Source organism: Chrysemys picta, chromosome 1 (genome assembly GCF_011386835.1).
Source record: "Chrysemys picta bellii isolate R12L10 chromosome 1, ASM1138683v2, whole genome shotgun sequence".
NCBI classification, from domain to species: domain Eukaryota; kingdom Metazoa; phylum Chordata; order Testudines; family Emydidae; genus Chrysemys; species Chrysemys picta.
The window spans coordinates 356457665-356478319 of record NC_088791.1 but is presented as its reverse complement, the minus strand read 5'-3'; the positions used below and the strand labels follow the sequence as shown (position 1 = coordinate 356478319).

General features: G+C 43.4%; 1 protein-coding gene and 1 pseudogene across 1 annotated transcript; both read left to right on the top strand.

Annotated features, from left to right (window-relative positions):
• Positions 1-3254: 3254 nt before the first annotated feature.
• LOC122172989 (olfactory receptor 52E4-like) lies at positions 3255-4202 on the top strand. Its single transcript, XM_042846419.2, has one exon. The coding sequence runs from the start codon at positions 3255-3257 to the stop codon at positions 4200-4202; it is 948 nt and encodes a 315-aa protein (XP_042702353.2).
• An 11823-nt stretch (positions 4203-16025) lies between these two features.
• LOC112060555 (uncharacterized) lies at positions 16026-18623 on the top strand (annotated as a pseudogene).
• Positions 18624-20655: the final 2032 nt, after the last annotated feature.

Below are 20655 nucleotides of genomic sequence, written 5' to 3'. Positions count from 1 at the left end.
TATCTTACCTGGTACAGAAGTTAAGCTGACTGGTCAGTAATTGCCTGGGTTTCCCTTATTTCCCTTTTTATAGATAGGCACTATATGTGCTCTTTTCCAGTCTTCCGGAATCTCCCCTGTCTCCCATGACTTTTCAAAGATAATAGCTAATGGCTCAGATCTTTCCTAAGTCAGTTCCTTCAGAGTATTCTAGGATACATTTCTTCAGGCCTGGTGACTTCAAAACATCTAACTTGTCCAAGTAACTTTTAACTTGTTCGTTCCCTATTTTAGCATCTGAACCTACCCCATTTTCACTGGCATTCTCTATGTTACATGTCCAAACACCACTAACTGTCTTGGTGAAAACCGAAACAAATAAGTCTTTATACAACTCTGCCATTTCCACATTTCTTCTTATTATTTAGTAACGGACCTGCCCTGTCCTTGGTCTTCCGCTTGTTTCTAAGGTATTTGTAGAATGTTTTCTTGTTACCCTTTTGTCTCTAGTTATTTTGATCTTTTGTGCTTTGGCCTTTCTAATTTTGCCCCTATATACATGTATTATTTGCTTATATCTCTCCTTTTGTAATGTTACCTTGATTGCACTTTTTATAGGATCCTTTTTTGATTTTTAAGTCATTGCGGTCTCTTGCCATACTTCCTATCTTTCCTACGCAGGGGGATAGTTTGCTATTGTGCCCTTAATAATGTCTCTCTGAAAAACAGGCAGCTGTCTTCTTTGTTTTTCCCCTTAGATTTGCTTCCCATGAGATCTTGCCTATCTACTCCCCTGAGTTTGCTCAAGTCTGCCTTCTTGAAATCCATTGTCTTTATTTTGCTGTTCTTCCTCCTACCATTCCTTAGAATCATAAACTCTATCATTTCATGATCACTTTCCCCCAAGTTGCCTTCCACTTTCAAATTCTCAACCAGTTGCTCCGTATACGTCAAAATCAAGTCTAGAACAGCCTCTCTCCAAGTAGGTATCTCCAGCTTCTGGAACAAAAAATTGTGTCCAATACATTCCAAGAACTTATTGGATAATCTGTGCCCTGGTGTACACAGCATGAGATGAATTCTTCCATCGACCAAGCTACCACCTCTCAGGGGTTACCTGGGCTGAGGGGAGAACTCTTCCATCTGTGTAAGTAGTGTCTATAGTAAAGCACTATGGCAGCACCGCTGTAGTATTTTACGTGTAAACAACCCTTCAAGCAGATCTTCCAGAAAAACATCCAGTCAGGATGTGTCAACATGGGGAATTAGAGAATCCAACACTTCCCTTTTCAGTGTGTCCCAATGGTTAATCACCCTCAGTGCTAAATATTTGGCCCTAATTTCAAGCTGGAATTTACCTGGCTTCAGCTTCCAGCCCTTTGGACTTGCTCGGCCTTTGTCTGGTAGATTACATGATTTTCTCCCCATGAAAGTCTCCACTTGATAATATTTTTGATAAGTTAAGGGCTCTATACCTTCAAGTCTAACAGTCCGTCTTTTTCTCTATCCTCCAAGAATTTTTGTGGCTCGTTCCTGCACCCTCTCCAAGTTTTCAACATCTTTGTGGATCCCCGAACTGGATGCAGTTTATTTCACCAATCCCATGTGCAAAGGTAAAATCCTTCCCCTGCTCCAACTCACCAACTCAGTATTTTCCACTACTAAATCAAATGCCTCTGAGAAATCAAGGTTTGTTGCATCTGCGTGGTTCCCCTGATCCACCAAATATGTACCCTTGATCAACCAATGTGTACCCTTGATCAACCAATGTGTACTCTAATAAAAGGATGAAATCAGGTTTATTTGAGAGCATCTGTTTTGCCTAAACCCTGTTGGTTAATGGCATTACTTACATATCTAGACTTTTTTTAACTAATCCCATACCCGCTTTTCCATTGTTTCTTAACCTAGTCAATTCTTTTATAAAAAAACCCTCTCCTTTTATTTTTCAATATTTTACATTTAACACAGGAATTGACATAAATATTTTCGAGGATTTATCTTGTTCTCAATATATTTAATAAACTCCTTTTTGTGATCCATATCCCTGCAATACATGGTGTTTTCCCTGATGTCTTAACATTCCTTATCAATTTTCTTAACTTCTAATTTCTATTGTTGGCTCGCTATTTTCCCTTTTTCCTCTTTGTTACATATTGCTTCCCTCCCTCTAATTGTTGCCTTCACTTTACCACAAAACTGAGATTTTACCCAAAGTTGTTCACTTTGTTGACTCTGGAATCGTGAGTTTTCTGATATCTAATAAATTGTTATCAAAGAATTACCAATATTCATTTATATTTTTCTGTCTAAATTTTTCCTCCCAATCAATGTTGCTAACAATTTTCCTCAGCTTTAGGGAATTAGTCCTCTTGGAGCACTAAGTGTGTATAGATAGTACTGGTTGGGAACTGTCCATTTGAATGTAAATCAGTTTCCTTGTTTATTTTCCTCTCCTATATCATGTGGTCTCTTCTTTGTCTCTTGTATACACTAAAGAGTCCCAGACTTTTAGCTCCTTAATAGAAACTGGGTGACCAAAACTGAACACATTCCCGAACATGTTATGCTCCATCCCATATCTTAGGGATCTGAACATTGTTTTGTTTTGTCCACTGCTGGGAATGAGCAGGGGTTTCTCTTGAGCTGCTATCAATGGTGCCTGTGTTGTTTCCCTGACATATGTTCTAGTTGGGATGTTGCTCTAAGCACATATCTTTGAAAAAAAAATTTTTTTTTTCCTCCTCTCTGATTTCGAGCAACTGAATGAATGGGGAACTGCCTTCAGTATGGAATCCCTATCCTGGCTCTTATTTCCTTAAGGAACAATGATGGATAACTAATTTGTTAGTCTCTAAGGTGCCACAAGTACTCCTGTTCTTTTTGCGGATACAGACTAACATGGCTGCTACTCAGTATCCACACTTGTGTTTCCTGCTGGTGACTCTTAAGGATCCCACACCACAAAGTGTAGGAATTATTAATTCAGGGAGCACAACCAAAATATGGAATTGGATTTAGTAGGGTAATTATTCATAGTTATTTTCTCTGAATAATGAAAATTTAATTTTTCAGTGAGCGAAGAGTGATCAATCTGCTTCTAACATGAGAACAGCCTCCACTACTGCATGCAGTGTCTCATATTAACGTTGTCTCTCCATGCAGGCATTTCAGCTGCGACCATCACCCGAGATCCTGGGAACACACAGAAAGTCAGGGGATGATACGGTAAATGCAGGAGACACCTCAGAGTTGGACACTTTCTTCCCTACACCATGTCAGATTCGAACAGAACTGACTTCACCAACCCCTCCACGTTTCTCCTACTTGGCATTCCTGGCCTGGAGGCAGCACATATCTGGATCTCCATTCCCTTCTGCGCTATGTACGCCATAGCCGTGTTGGGGAACTTCACCATCCTGTTCATCATAAAAAGGGATCCAAGCCTCCATGGTCCCATGTTCTATTTCCTCTGCATGCTGGCCATCACTGACCTGGTCATGTCCACATCCACCCTTCCCAAAATGCTGAGCATCTTCTGGTTCAATTCCAGGGAGATCAGTTTCAGTGCCTGCCTCACCCAGATGTATTTCGTTCACTCCCTCTCAGGGATGGAATCTGGAATCCTCGTCGCCATGGCTTTTGATCGCTACGTGGCCATCTGCCATCCCCTGAGACATTCCACGATCCTGAAAAACTCTGTTGTGGCCAAGATAGGCCTGGCCGTGGTGCTGCGTAGTGGCATACTCGCATTACCCTATCCCTTCCTGGTCAGGCGGTGGCCATATTGCAGAACCAACATCATCCCCCACTTTTATTGTCAGCATATAGCTGTGGTGAAGCTGGCCTGCACTGACATCCGCATCAGTAGTTACTATGGCCTGTTTGATCTTCTCTTTGTGATTGGAATGGATGGGTTTTTTATCGCTGTGTCCTATACTCAGATCCTCAGGGCCATCTTCCGCCTCCCCACAAAGGATGCCCGGCTCAAAACTTTTGGGACCTGTATCTCTCATCTTTGTGCCATCTCAGCTTTGTACATCCCAGATGTATTCTCCTCTCTCATGTTCCGGTTTGGCCACAATGTGCCACTGCATTTCCTCGTTCTCATTAGCGGTGTGTACCACATGGTGCCCCCTGTGCTGCACCCCATAATTTACGGGGTGAGGACCAAACAAATCCGGGACAGGCTGCTCCAGCTCTTTACTCATAAAGAGATTTAAATGTTTTCTCTTTGTGCTCTGGCTCTCAGATTGAGCTGTGTGCAGAGCTGGCTGTTCCATGGTGCTGGTGCATCTTCCCTGAATCACTTACTGGATAGACAGAGAGACATTAAACCCTTTCCTGTCCTTACTGTGCTGTGTCAATATGATGAACTGGGGTATCAGTCTATGTACACTACACTGGGTTGCCACCTTTCTAATTGCTGGTAGCTGGATCCCTGAAATTGCAATCTTGCCTCATCTCTTCTGTCAAGCCTCGACCCTGCTGTGTGTCTTCTCCCCAAGGCCCTTCCCCATCTCTTGATCCTCTCTTCCCCTCTGCTTGTCATCTGTGACCCAGTCATCTCTAAAACCAATATGTTCTCATATCTTGTAGCAAGTCATAAGAACATAAGAACGGCCTGAGCCGTCCTTTATAGGTGACAAATCTGTCACAGATTGAAGTGTCACCAGAGGTGGTTTGGAATTAATTGATAAACTTAACAGTAACAAGTCACCAGGACCAGATGGCATTCACCCAAGAGTTCTGAAAGAACTTAAATGTTAAACTGCGGAACTATTAACTATGGTTTGTAACCTGTCCTTTAAATCAGCTTCTGTACCCAAGAGTAAAGAATAAAATTGTCAGACACATAAAAGAATATAACTTGTTGACCAAAAGTCACCATGGTTTCTTGAAAGGGAAATTATTTTTTACTGATCTATTAGAGTTCTTTAAAGAGTGGTCAACAAACATGTGGACAAGGGGGATCCAGTGGACATAGTGTACTTAGATTTCCAGAAAAGGGAAAAGGTCCCTCACCAAGCTCTCTTATGTAAATTAAGATGTAATGGGATAAGAGGGAAGATCCTTTCATGATTTGAGAACTGGTTAAAAGACGGGAATAAAAGATAGGAATAAATGGTAAATTTTCAGATCATACTAAACTGCCCAAGATAGTTAAGACCAAAGCAGAGTGTGAAGAACCTCAAAAACATCTCACAAAACAAAGTGATTGAGCAACAAAGTGGCAAATGAAATTTAATGTGGCTAAATGTAAAGTAATGCACATTGGAAAAAATATCCCCAACTATACATACGATATGATGGGGGCTAATTTAGCTACTACTTATCAGGAGAGAGATCTTGAAGTCATCGAAGATAGTTCTCTGAAGACGTCCACCCAGTGTGCAGCGTCAGGCAAAAAAGCAAACAGAATGTTAGGAATCATTTAAAAAGGAATAGAGAATAAAATGGAGAATATCTTATTGCACTTATATAAATCCACGGTACTCCCATATCTTGAATACTGCATACAGATGTGCTATTCTCATCTCAAAAAAAGTATACTGGCATAAGAAAAAGTTCAGAGAAGGGCAACTAAAATGATTAGGGGTTTGGAAAGGGTCCCATATGAGGAGAGTTTAAAGAGGCTAGGACTTTTCAGCTTGGAAAAGAGGAGACTAAGGGGAGGTATGATAGAGGTATAAACAATCATGAGTGATGTGGAGAATGTGAATAAGGAAAAGTTATTTACTTGTTGCCATAATATAAGAACTAGGGGCCACCAAATGAATTTAATGGGCAGCAATTTAAAAACAAATAAAAGGAAGTTCTTCTTCACACAGCGCACAGTGAACCTTGCCTGAGGAGGTTGTGAAGGCTAGGACTATAATAAGGTTTAAAAGAGAACTGGATACATTCCTGGAGGTTAAGTCCATTAATGGCAATTAGCCAGGATGGGAAAGGAATGGTGTCCCTAGCCTCTATTTTTCAGAGGGTGCAGATGGATGGCAGGAGAGAGATCACTTGATCGTTACCTGTTAGGTTCACTCCCTTTGTGGCACCTGTCATTGGCCACTGTTGAAAGTCAGGATACAGGGCTGGATCGACCTTTGGCCTGACCCAGTATGGCCGTTCTTATGTTCTTAAGTTCTTATTAACCGGGAGGCAGGACATCCTGGTCTACAGGTGGGCCCACAACTCTGTGAAAAGCCCTTCAGGCGGGTCATTGATTGTTGCAAAGGGCTGGATGGGGATTTCCTGCCCATGAGGATCCTCCTCAGCCCTCAGAATGAAGCCAACCATCTTTTCAACATTGAACACCAGAGGCTCTAGGGTGGGTCTCCACAGTTGCCAGGTGCTCTCCTTCCTTTGTGACATAGGGTACTCTGTGGTTTGCCTGCAGAAAACCCAGATGGATCCAGCTGCTGAGACTAGTTGGCAGCTGGAGCGGTGGGACCAGGTATATTTTAGACATCTCAATGCTCATTCTGCTTCGGTGGCCACTCTGCTGTCCCCCTATCTACAGCCTGAGATGCTGGGAGTTGCTGAGGTCATGCCAGGTCATCTGCTGCACCTCCAGACCTGTGTGGAGGGGCTGACATTGAATCGGTTCAATATCTACCTCCCAAATGCAGACCCGTAGTGGGTGTGTTTCTATCAGCAGGTGTCTGCCTTCCTCGGCACTTTGGATCCTCACGAGTGCTGGGCCTTGGTGGGGATTTTAATACCATCTTTGAGGACCAGAATCGCACAGGGATTGAGAGCGGCCAGGCTGCTGCAGGCATCCTCGGAGAGCTCATCACTCCCTGCACGACCAGCAACCGGCTGAGAATTCCACCTTTACCTATGTCCAGATGGAGGTGAATCGGTTGCGTTACTCCTGATTGGACGGAATGCATGTATTTTGTTTCCATGTTGCCCGGGCCCACTCCCCCAGCATTTGACTGGCCCAGTTCTCACCCACCATTTAGTGGCCACGATGGCCTCTCTCATCTTAGTGCTCACCTGGGGCTCTTCACCCTTCAGATGCCCCCGCACATACTCCAAGAGGTGGGGCCACCGTGTTGCCTACTGCTCGGGTTTTCCTTGAACGAGTCCTACAAGAGGGTGCTCCCCACCCACCCCTCACCCCAATGCCTCTGGAATTCTTGATAGGGCTCCTGTCCCATGTGTCCCTCCGGTTCTCTCCCTTTCATAACCTGACCCAGCTGAACATCCTGCAGCCGGTTCACTTCTGAATTCCACCAAGGGAAAAACTTGTATATAGACTTGTATTATGAAAGAACTGGAAGAAGTTAGTGACTCTAGTAGTCTCTGTTTACTGACAGCTTGTTAGAATTTAGCAGTGTAACCAAACGACTCCTATCTAGAGCTGTATTTGATTAATTCAGAAACAGAAAGGAAATATTATTAGATGGAACTTGGGTGCAATAATCTCATTTTCATTATGTCTCTTTAAAGTTTCTTGTGAACTCTCTATAAACTCAAGTATCACAGGGGTAGCCGTCTTAGTCTGAATCTGTAAAAAGCAACACAGGGTCCTGTGGCACCTTTAAGACTAACAGAAGTATTGGGAGCATAAGCTTTCGTGGGTAAGAACCTCACTTCTTGCATCTGAAGAAGTGAGGTTCTTACCCACAAAAGCTTATGCTCCCAATACTTCTGTTAGTCTTAAAGGTGCCACAGGACCCTCTGTTGCTCTCTATAAACTGTTTAATGGATAATAATGTTATGTTAATCCAGGTAGTTAATTACCAGTGATGTTTAGGAAATAGAAGGTTACTTCAAAAGCCTATTGTTCACTCAAGTACTGCTGTACTGCCCACGAACTGTATAAAGGGCTCTTGGAACCTGATCCTTTTTATGTCAGATCTGCTTAAGCATCATCAGGGGAAGCTTGAGTCACAAGATTCTGGTTTCCAGTTACACCCTGATCGCCCTGGTAATGAATATTTTAATATTGGACTATAATCTCTTGAACAATTCTGAAAGAACTTTGTGGAACTCTGAAGCCAGCCATCTCTACTATGAAACTGACTTAAAAACTCTAATCATGTCTCTGTGTATACTTATCTCTTAACCAATACTCTGTCTTTTTAAACAAATCTTAGTTTAGTTAATAAGAATTGGCTTTAAGTGATTATTTGAGTAATATCTGAAACATTCATTCACCTGGGAGGTGATGTGTATAATCCTTTGGGATTGGTAGAACTTTATTATATGATGAGCAAGTTTTTCAATAGTCATCATCATACCTGAGTTGGCTGTCTGGGTGGAAGCCCAAGGCTGGGTGGTTTTAAGGGACCTGGGTTTTGGCTTCGGTGTAAGCAGTAAAGCATTGTGAAAGCTGTTTTGTTGCTGCCTTGTTAAATCCAAGTATTAGAATAACCAACCGTTTGGGGGATTGTCTGCCCCGTTCTTTGCAGTTTGCCCTGATTGAGCAATCTCAGAATGGGGCCCCCTGGAATTCATTCATAGGTTGCTAAAACAATTCCTCTACTTTAGACAGCAGAAGAGATACCCAGATTCTGGAAAACACAACAAAACACAACATCTTCACACCATTTCCGTCTTCAGTGAACTTAAGAATGGTCGCGTTGTGTTAGACCAAAGGTCCATGTAGCCCAGTATCCTGTCTACCGACAGTGGCCAACATCAGATGCTTCAGAGGGAATGAACAGAACAGATAATTCTCAAAAGATCCATTCTGAATTAACATTTCCCAGCTTCAAGCAAACAGAGGCTAGGGACATCATGTCTGCCCATCCTGGCTAATAGTCATTGATGGACCTATCCTCCATGAATTCATCTAGTTCTTTCTGAAAGCTGTTATAGTCTTGGCATTCATCCCATCCTCTGTCAAAGAGCTACACATGTTGACTGTGTGTTGTGTGAAGAAATATATATAGGACATAACTAGAACGAGTTTTATGCTACATATGCCATGTAACATATCTCTGTAAAGATCATGATCTGCTGAATCTATTAATCCTATTTGTATGCATGTGTCATTTTTCTATTCAAAGTTATGAATATTGGCTGCATACTTGTTTGATTCTAAGTAGGTTGTAGTGAAGCAGTTGGTCAGCTTCCTGAGAAAACACTGTTCTCAGTAAGTGCCCCATCAAGAAAAACTTAAGCCAACAATGAACTTGGAGACACCAATCCACATCTGGGCTTTCCCAGGAATGTGGCTTGGCTGGTAAGGAACTGAGTCATGCATGGAAATTCTGGAACTGGTGAGAATCTTTTCTGTATTCAGTGGGATTAGACTTAGGTATGTGTGTTTTATTTTATTTTACTTGGTAATTCACTTTGTTCTGTCTGTCACTAGTTGGAACCATTTAAATTCTACTTTCTGTATTTAATAAAATCACTTTTTACTTATTCATTAACCCAGAGTATGTATTAATACCTTGGGGAGGGAGGGGGGCAAACAGCTGTGCATATCTCTCTATTTGTGTTATAGAGGGAAAACAATTTATGAGTTTACTCTGTATAAGCTTTATACAGGGAAAACGGATTTATTTGGGTTTAGACCCCATTGGGAGTTGGGCATCTCAGAGTTAAAGACAGGAACACTTCTGTTAGCTGCTTTCAGTTAAGTCTGCAGCTTTGGGGCAAGTAATTCAGACCCTGGGTCTGTGTTGGAGCAGATGGGCAGGTCTGGCTCACCAAGATGGGGTGCTGGGGTCCTGAGCTGGCAGGGAAAGCAGGAGCAGAGGTAGTCTTGGCACATCAGGTGGCAGCTCCCAAGGGGGGTACTGTGATCCAACCCGTCACACATTCCTGCAGTAAACTAAGGGGAGAGGTGTGACATTCTGTGCCCCAAAGCAACACCCTGGTACTCCCATATTTACCATAGTGATATGATTATGATGTGACACTGGTCTCCATCTTGCGGCTGTTCTTTTCTGGTAACTGTGCTGGGAACTTTTGCTTGGAATAATGAAGCTCCCTCTACATGGCAGAAGCTATAAGATGTGGAAGTGACATCATCACTTGGCCTCAGTCCCCCACAACTCAACACCAAAGATGTTAGAACCTGGGACTGAACTGGGGCTGTGGTCCCAGGCTGAAGGGATTTCTAGCCTATGTATGGGAGATTGGTGGATTGTTTGTCCCATCAGGGTGACTCACTGTTTGATTCAAAGCCTGTCTAGTGTATAGAACTTAGATTGTGATGTTGTTTATTTCTCAGATTTCAACTTCTTTACACTATTACTTATAATCACTTAAACAATCGATCTTTCCGTAATTAATAAAACTGTTTTATATTTTTATACTTACTACAGGATGTTGTTTGAAACATAAAAGTGAAATCTGCTCAGGCTGATGTATTGTCCTCTCCACATTGAGGGAGGGGTAGACTGGGAAATAAACTGATACTGGTCAGGCTTTTGGCCAGGGCAAGATGGTCCAGCTCTTGGGTCTTAGGGTGGGGAGCTGCGGGGAACTGGCTGGAGCCTCTGTTTATTCGTTGACGAGTGGCTAATGACAGTATTCATACAACTGCAGCTGAGTGTGTCCTTGTCTGTACATAGTTGTGTAAGTGCAAGACCTGTGACTATTGCAACTTGTCACAGCCTCACAGTGTGAGAGGAGGCCCAGATTGGTATGCCACAGAGCTCGGCCATCCCCACTTCCAAGTTGCAATCCAGGGAATTCCTTTCCACTCTGCCCTAGTGAACAGACCCTGCAAGACTGGGAGTCCATTTCCCTGTTGTCATGTTGTCACTTAATGACAGAGAGACTGTGGTTATGGAAGGGAAATCAGGAGACTTGTCTGTGTGACCTTGGAAAAGTCATGTCTCCCCGTGCCTCAGTTTACTGATCAGTGAAATGGTAATGGTTCATAGTAACACTCCTTTGTTAGCTTTTGAAGATCCATCAATGAAAGTTGCTACACAGTATAATGATACTTACTGATGAGAAGCACTGATCTCTGATCCCTTAGTTGAAGCCCCACAGGTTTGCTGTAAGTGCTTGTATCTCCTCTCAGTCAAGTGTCTCCAGATCTCTCTGTCTACTGTCTACCAATCTATCCTGAGAATTTACAGGATATCAGATCCTCAGGAGAGTTAGGCATTATCCCTAGTTTTCTTGCTCATTTTTCTATATTTTTTAAATATATCCACACAAACCTACAGAGCGGCCAATTCCTCCCTGACTGAGCACAGAGCCCAAGAGTTCTCATCTCCCTTTGGGAAGGTTCCTTAATCACTGTTTACTCCTAAAGCTGGATAATTAGCACAGAAGTGGAGAGTTGCTTGTCTCCAGTCTGTTTACATTCAGATGCTCCCTTGTCCTCTAGAGGCTGAGCAAACCCCACTGGGATTACACAGAGCCATATTATGAACTGTGCACACTGTGTCAGCTCTTGGCGTCAGATGATGCTGCAGATGCCGGATTCAGAGAGGTGCCGTTCACGGATACCTGAGCAGGATTCCTAAGGAGGACACTTCCATCTCATAATTCACAGGTACCCATCTCTTGATGAGGAGCTCACGTAATCGAAAAAACCTTTGTAACGTGGGTGTGGGGGGATAGAGAGTAAGTCTGTGGTCCTTTATGTTCCACACAACCATGAAACATCCCAGGGCCCTTTCCATAAGTGATGAGTTTGCTAAAGAATCACTGGACAAAATGTCACTGATTTCTGTGCACCCCTGTGCATCCCGCCTGATGGCCTCCAGCTCCAAGGTGATGCATTTCAGTGGCACAGTGAATCCTTCAGCATGAAAGATGTTAGTATATGTGCAATACAAGGCCAAATTCTGAGACACGGCCCATACTTTGCTCAGGCCCCAGTGAGGCAAAACTCCCCTTGGAGCAAGAACTGAGTACAGATGTCAGGAGCCAAGTGTGTGTTAATGCAGAGACACTGTCACCCTATCCTCTTGCATATCAGGTCTCTGTCTGTTAACGGGGCAGAGGGACAGGGGCGGTTACCTGACTTTTATCTGCTGGAAAGCTTGGAGTTGCTAGGGCTCCATGATAGAAAAATAATTAATTTTTTTCAACATGGATAACGCGCATTTCTCCTAGCTTTGTTCGAGAAGTCAGCTGAACTGTTATGCCTAAAATTAAAAAAAAACAAAAACAAAAAAACAATTCCTCTCGTAGCAGAGAGCCAACATGTGATATTTCAGTCCAAACTCCAAAAATTTGGCAAACTTATAAGCAAGTGGAAATGAGGTCTTCTAATGAAAGGTTTCAGACAGCCTTCACTACAGGTGATCCAAGCAAGACCACACTACAATGCCCAATCCAGTTGTGAATCCCATTCTTATATGCTCTTCACTCTGATAATGTTGGTAGCAAGGAGTTCTACAGCCCAAATATGAATTATGTTAGCAATTACCTTTTCTCAAAGTTATATGTTCAGACTTTCAATTTAACTAAACGTTCCCTTGTTCATGTTATGAGACTTATTAAATAGAACTGCCTGATCTACTTTCTTTATCAATAGATCCATAGGATTTCAGGTCAGAAGGGACCATTTGATCATCCAGTCTGAGCTCCTGTAAAACACAGGCCCATTAAATTTCACTCAGATGCCTCTGGATTCAGTTGAAAGACTTGTGTGTGACTAAGGCCGGGTCTACACTAGGATTTTACATCATAGAATGATAGAGCCATAGAGTTATAACAGAACGCAAAGGACAGCTTGTCTATCCCCCTGACAAGATGCAGGATTTGTTTTGTCTTAGTCATCTAAGACTGATGGCTATTCACACATCTTTGGAAAACCTCCATAGAGGGAGCTTCTATGACTTCTCTGGGAGTCTGTTCCATTGGCCTCCTGTAGTTAAAGTTGGGAAGATTTTCCTGAAATTTAATTTAAAAGTGCTATGCTGGAATTTGAACCCTTTGCCTCTTGTCCTGCCCCTCTGTGTTAAGACAGAATAACTTTCCACCACCTTTTTATGGCAGCCTTTCACGTTTGAAGACAACTATCCTGTCCCCCATTAATCTCCTCTTTTCCAAGTAAACATATTAGTTTCTTTGGTTTGGTCATACGGCTTGTATTCCATCCCTTGCATAACATTTGTTATTTGCCTATGGATCCTTTCCAGGTTCTCTACATCCTTTCTGTTAATTGGTGTGCAAAATTGGACATGTTTCAGAGTAGCAGCCGTGTTAGTCTGTGTCCGCAAAAAGAACAGGAGTACTTGTGGCACCTTAGAGACTCTAAGGTGCCACAAGTACTCCTGTTCTTTTTGCGGACACAGACTAACACGACTGCTACTCTGAAACCTGTCATTATGCAAGGCACTGCATTTAGCCGTATGGAGTGGAAATTTTTAGTCTCTAAGGTGCCACAAGTACTCCTGTTCTTTTTGAAAATTGGACACATTACTCCAACTGAGACCTAACACACACCGAGTAGAGGAATACTATCTTGTACCATGACTTGCATGTGATATTTCTGCTAATATAACTGAACACTGCATTTGTCTTTTTTGAAACATTTTTTTCTAATGTTCAACCTAAACCTCCCTTGCTGCAATTTAAGTCCATTGCTTCTTCTCTTATCTCAGAAGTTAAAGTGAACACTTTTTCTCCCTCTTTGTAAAAACGTTTTAGGTATTTCAAAACTGTTATCATTTCCCCCCTCAGTCTTCTCCTTTTCAGACTAAATAAGCCTCTCTCTTTCATTCTTCCTTCATAGGTCATGTTTTCAAGACCTCTAATCATCGTTTTCTCCAGTTTTCCCAGATCATTTTGAATGTTTATAAAATTCTCAAAGACTTCCAACCCCTCCCAACTTTTTTATCTGCAAACATAAGTGTACTCTCTATGCCATGATCTAAATCATAATGAAAACATTGAAAAGAACTGGACCTTGAACTGCTCCCTGCGGAACCCCACTTGTTATGCCCTTCCAGCATAACTGTGAACCATTGATAACTATTCCCTGGGAGCGGTTATCCAACCAGTTATGCATCCACCTTATAGTAGCTCCATCTATGTGGTATTTCCCTGGTTTAGTAATGAGAAAGTTAAAAAAAATATGGAGATATACCTATCTCATAGAACTGGAAGGGACCTCGAAAGGTCATTGAGTCCAGCCCCCTGCCTTCACTAGGAAGGACCAAGTACTGATTTTTGCCCCAGATCCCTAAGTGGTGCCCTCAAGGATTGAGCTCACAATGCTGGATTTAGCCGATCAATGCTCGAACCACTGAGCTATCCCTCCTCCCACTTATGTAAGACTGTATCAAAAGCTGTAACAATGTTTAAAGATACCACATCTACTGCTTCCACGCATCCACAGGGCTTGTTACCCTGTCAAAGAAAGCTATGAGGTTTGTTTGACATGTTTTGTTCTTGAGAAATCCATGCTGAATAACACTTATCACTTCATTATCTTCCAGACGTTTGCAAATTGATTCCTTAATAAATTGCAGCATTATCTTACCTGGTACAGTAGTTAAGCTGACTGGTCAGTAATTGCCTGGGTTTCCCTTATTTCCCTTTTTATAGATAGGCACTATATGTGCTCTTTTCCAGTCTTCCGGAATCTCCCCTGTCTCCCATGACTTTTCAAAGATAATAGCTAATGGCTCAGATCCTTCCTAAGTCAGTTCCTTCAGAGTATTCTAGGATGCATTTCATTCTGTGCTCGTGACTTCAAGGCATCTAACTTGTCCAAGTAACTTTTAACTTGTTCGTTCCCTATTTTAGCATCTGAACCTACCCCATTTTCACTGGCATTCTCTATGTTATGTGTCCAAACACCACTAACTGTCTTGGTGAAAACCGAAACAAATAAGTCTTTATACAACTCTGCTATTTCCACATTTCTTCTTATTATTTAGTAACGGACCTGCCCTGTCCTTGGTCTTCCGCTTGCTTCTAAGGTATTTGTAGAATGTTTTCTTGTTACCCTTTTGTCTCTAGTTATTTTGATCTTTTGTGCTTCGGCCTTTCTAATTTTGCCCCTAGATACATGTATTATTTGCTTATATCTCTCCTTTTGTAATGTTACCTTGATTGCACTTTTTGTAGGATCCTTTTTTGATTTTTAAGTCATTGCGGTCTCTTGCCATACTTCCTATCTTTCCTACGCAGGGGGATAGTTTGCTATTGTGCCCTTAATAATGTCGTTCCCTTGATTCACCAAATGTGTATCCTTTGTACACATGGGGTTGTCAGGGAGAGGTAGTTTGCTATTGTGCCCTTAATAACGTCGTTCCCTTGATTCACCAAATGTGTACCCTTTGTATACATGGGTTTGTCAGGGAGAGGTAGTACCTCTGATGCGGGAGCAGTCATACTCCTAGGAGTAGCTCATCCACTTTGGTCCCCATTTGACACCCAGCTCTCACCTGTGGCTCCAAGTAGCTGTCAGCATGCCACAGCAGCCACACCCCGAGACCGTCTCGACTGGCTGGCTAAACCAGGTGAGAGTAGCCGATGAGTATGAGACTCTCGGTGAGTTTGGGCCTGTCTACCCATTGCATGCGAAGGCTGGATCCAGCTGACTGAGGCCACCTGGTTCAACCTGGTTTAATGGTCAGGAAGGCGGTGACAGCAAGCGTTGTGGAACGCTTAAGAGCACGACAAGACACGTAGGTGTCCTGGTCATCCTCTGCGCCCTGTCCTATCTCCAGCCGTCTCAACTTCTGTCCTGCCACTGGATACAGATAGGAACTGGGAAGAGAGCGTGAGGCTGACGTCGCGCAACTCTCCCTCACTTTAATCCAATTCACGCGCAAGTCTCGACATCATATCATATCATATTACATCATATCAAGTCCTGTGGCGATGGGCGAGCGACGAAGCAGCAGGTGTGGATACACGGAGCTGTAGCCGCGGACCTGCACATAGGCGGCCCAGGCATAATGGTCGTTCCTCACTGACCGAAGCAGCAGTGGAGCTCGGCATCTTCTTGAGCGACTGAGTAGCCCTATTCAGGATTGCACTGCTCACCTCCGTAGAATGAGGAGGGGGCTAGAAAAGGTGCCCTAAACATTGCCTGCTTCACCTTACCCTGGCCAGCATACCGCTGCTGGCGGGGATCCCATAAAAGCAGTCAAACATAAACAAAACTTAGAGTGACACCGATCACTATTGGCACATGGAATGTGCACACGTTACTGGACAACATCACGGCAGACAGACCGGAGAGAAGAACAGCACTTGTTGCTAGAGAGCTCGCACGCTACGACATTGACATTGCAGCCCTTAGCGAAACTCGCCTTGCTAATGAAGGACAGCTGTCCGAGTCAGGCGGTGGCTATACATTCTTCTGGAGTGGCCGCAGCATTGATGAGCGTTATGAATCAGGAGTTGGCTTCGCCATCAGGAATCATCTTGTTCGGAAACTTGCCAGGTCCCCCAAGGGTATGAATGACCGGCTCATGACAATGCAGCTTCCGCTTCAAAAAGGAAAACAAGCTACTTTGATCAGCGCATATGTTCCTACAATGACCAACCCAGAGGATGTGAAGGATAAATTCTACGAAGAACTAGATACTCTGCTATCGTCAGTGCACTGCACAGACAAGCTGATTCTGCTTGGCGATTTTAACGCAAGAGTTGGATGCGATGCCGCAGCCTGGGAAGGAGTCATCGGGAAAAATGGAGTGGGAAAGTGCAACAGCAATAGCCTGTTACTGCTGAAAACTTGTGCAGCACATGGCCTTCTGATCAGCAATACGGTCTTCCGCCTTCCTACCCGTAACAGGACTTCGTGGATGTATCCCCGTTCCAAGCACTGGCATTTGATCGATTATGTCATCATCAGGAGAAGGGACAGACAAGATGTCAGGGTTACAAAAGCTATGTGTGGCGCTGACTGTTGGACGGATCATAGGCTCATAGTATCCAAAATGAAGCTCCGTATCATGCCGAAGAGACGACCACAAGGCTGTAAGGCTCTCAAAAGGATCAACGTGTCGAAGCTGAAGAACAGCCGCATCACTGAAAATCTAGCAGAAGACCTAGAGAATGAGCTTGCTGATCTTCGTATTGAGGATGACACTGAGAAAGACTGGGAGCGATTCCGCAACACTGTCCATACAGCTGCATCAAAGTTATTGGGGCCCTCCACATGCAGGCAGCAGGACTGATTTGACGAAAATGATGCAGAAATCCAGGCCTTACTTGCTGAGAAGCACCGCCTGCATTGTGCATATCAAAACAATCCATCCTTGGCGGCAAAGAAGACCGCCTTTATCAACGTTCACAGAACAGTACAGAACCGATTGCGCAAAATGCGGGACTTGTGGCTGAGCGCCAAAGCAGATGAAATACAGGCATGTGCGGACAGGAACGACTTTAAGCAGTTTTCTGAAGCCCTTAAAATACACTATGGTCCACCGTCTTCTGGGATCTTTCCCCTCCTGAACTCTGATGGTACTGTGCTCCTTACAGAGAAGACGCAGATTCTCCAGAGATGGGCTGAACACTTTGAAGCAATTCTCAATCGCCCCTCAGTCATCAATGATGAGGCCATTGACAAGATGCCCCAAGTTGCAGTCAATGACTCCATGGATGCTTCACCAGAAGAGGACGAAGTGAAGAAAGCTATCAATCAGCTGTCAAGTGGCAAAGCCCCAGGGTCAGATGCCATACCAGCAGAGGTGTACAAAGTCGGTGGACCCGTGCTGCTACGGAAACTCACTGAGCTGTTTCAGTCCTTCTGGAAGCAGGGAACCATTCCACAAGAATATAGAGACGCATCCATCTTGCACCTCTATAAGAGGAAGGGCAATCGCCAGGTATGCAACAATCACCGTGGAATCTCGCTGCTTTCTACAGCGGGGAAAGTTCTTGCACGGGTTCTGTTGAACCGATTGATCACTGACCTGGAGAAGGGCTTACTGCCAGAATCACAGTGTGGCTTCCGCAATGGTCGTGGGACTATTGACATGATCTTCGCTATGCGTCAGCTACAGGAAAAAGGTCAAGAGCAGAATCTTGAACTCTACACAACTTTTGTGGACCTCATGAAAGCATTTGACTCTGTCAATCGCCAGGGCCTGTGGAGGAGTATGTCAAAATTTGGCTGTCCAGACAGATTTATACGAATGGTACCTCAATTTCATCACGGTATGATGGCTTGTGTCCTGGATGACGGTGAAACATCTGAGGCCTTCCCAGTCACCAACGGCGTCAAGCAAGGGTGTGTTTTAGCACCCACTTTGTTCAGCATGATATTCTCTGCCACTCTGACTGATGCCTTTCAACACTGCACTGAAGGAGTAGGCCTGAAGTATAGAACTGATGGGAAATTATTCAATCTGAGGCGACTGCATGCCGTCACCAAGGTGAAGGAAACTGTACTTCGAGACTTTCTCTTTGCCGATGATTGTGCTCTGAATGCTAGTACTGAGCCAGAAATGCAAGCCAATATGGACAAGTTTTCAACTGCATGCAATAACTTTGGTCTCACTATTAACATCAAGAAGACTGAGGTCATGCATCAGCCAGCTCCCCATGCTCCGTACTCAGAACCGTCCATCACTGTAAATGGACAGAGACTTCAGACAGTGGACCACTTCACGTACCTGAGCAGTACCCTTTCCCAAGCAGTGTCAATCGATGATGAAGTAAACTGCAGAATTGCTAAACCAGCTCTACATTTGGCCGATTGCGCTTCAATGTTTGGGAACGTCGAGGGATCAGCCTACCAACGAAGCTGAAGGTCTACCAAGCAGTGGTGCTTCCAGCTCTGCTGTACGCCTGCGAGACGTGGACTGTCTATCGGAGTCATGCACGAAGGCTCAATCACTTCCACATTTCCTGTCTGCGAAAGCTTCTAAAAATCCGATGGCAGGACAAAGTGCCTGATACTGATGTCCTTACTAGAGCCAGTCTGCTGTCAGTTCACACATTGCTGATGAGAGCCCAGACCAGGTGGGCCGGACATGTCGTGAGAATGTCAGATGAACGCATTCCTAAACAGCTCTTCTACAGAGAACTCACTAAGGGAAAGCGCTCCCATGGAGGACAAAAGAAGTGATCCAAGGACACGCTGAAGACCTCTTTGAAGTCCTTCGAGATCAACACCGCCACATGGGAAATCTTCGCACAGAACCGTCCAGCATGGTGCAGCCTCATTCACACAGGCAGTAACACCTCTGAGGAGAGGCGTATTGCTGAGGCTGAAAAAAAGCGTGAGCTGCGCAAGTCCAGAGCTGCTCGTACATCATCGACAGTGCCATCACATGTCTGCCCGATGTGTGACAGGACATTCCACGCCCAAATCAGACCGATCAGTCATCTTCGGACGCACAAAGCCCGGTCATCGAAAGACTGAGTTGTCGAGGTCTTCATCGATAACGATGGACGAACATCACCCTTGATCAACCAGTGTGTACTCTCATAAAAGGATGAAATCAGGTTTATTTGACAAGATCTCTTTTGCCTAAACCCTGTTGGTGAATGGCATTACTTACATATCTAGACTTTTTTTAACTAATCCCATACCCGCTTTTCCATTGTTTCTTAACCTTGTCAATTCTTTTATAAAAAAACCTTTCCTTTTATATTTCAGTATTTTACATTTAACACAGGAATTGACATAAATATTTTCGAGGATTTATCTTGTTCTTAATATATTTAATAAACTCCTTTTTGTGATCCATAACCCTGCAATACATGGCGTTTCCCCTGATGTCTTAACGTTCCTTATCAATTTTCTTAACTTCTGATTTCTATTGTTGGCTCGCTATTTTCCCTTTTTCCTCTTTGTTACATATTGCTTCCCTCCCTCTAATTGTTACCTTCACTTTAGCACTAAACTGAGATTTTACCCAAAGTTGTTCACTTTGTTGACTCTGGAATCGTGAGTTTTCTGATATCTAATAAATTGTTATCAAAGAATTACAAATATTCATTTATATTTTTCTGTCTAAATCAGTTTTACTAACGATTTTCCAAAGCTTTAGGGAATTAGTCCTCTTGGAGCACTAAGTGTGTATAGATAGTATTGGTTGGGAACTATCCATTTGAATGTAAATCAGTTTCCTTGTTTATTTTCCTCTCCTATATCATGTGGTCTCTTCTTTGTCTCTTGTATACACTAAAGAGTCCCAGACTTTTAGCTCCTTAATAGAGACTGGGTGACCAAAACTGAACACATTCCCGAACATGTTATGCTCCATCCCATATCTTAGGGATCTGAACATTTCTTTTATTTTGTCCACTACTGTGAATGAGCAGGTGTTTTTCTTGAGCTGCTATCAGTGGTATCCAGGTCTTTTCCCTGAGGTATGTTCCAGTTGGGATGTTTCTCTCAACACATATCTGTGCAAAATTTTGTTTTCTTCCCCTCTCTGATTTCAAGCTACTGGATGAATGACGGAACTCCCTTCATTATGGACTCCCTATCCTGATTCTCATTGCATTAAGGAACAATGATGGATAACCAGTATCCACACTTGTGTTTTCTGCTGGTGCCTCTTAAGGTTCCCCCACCACAACGTCTACGAATTATTAATCCAGGGAGCACAATACAAATATGAAATTGGATTTAGTAGGGTAATTATTCATAGTTATTTTCTCTGAATAATGAAAATGTCATTTTTCAGTGTGCAAAGTGTGATCAATCTGCTTCTACCATGAGAACAGCCTCCACTACTGCATGCAGTGTCTCATATTAACGTTGTCTCTCCATGCAGGCATTCCAACTGTGACCATCACCCGAGATCCTCGGAACACATAGAAAGTCAG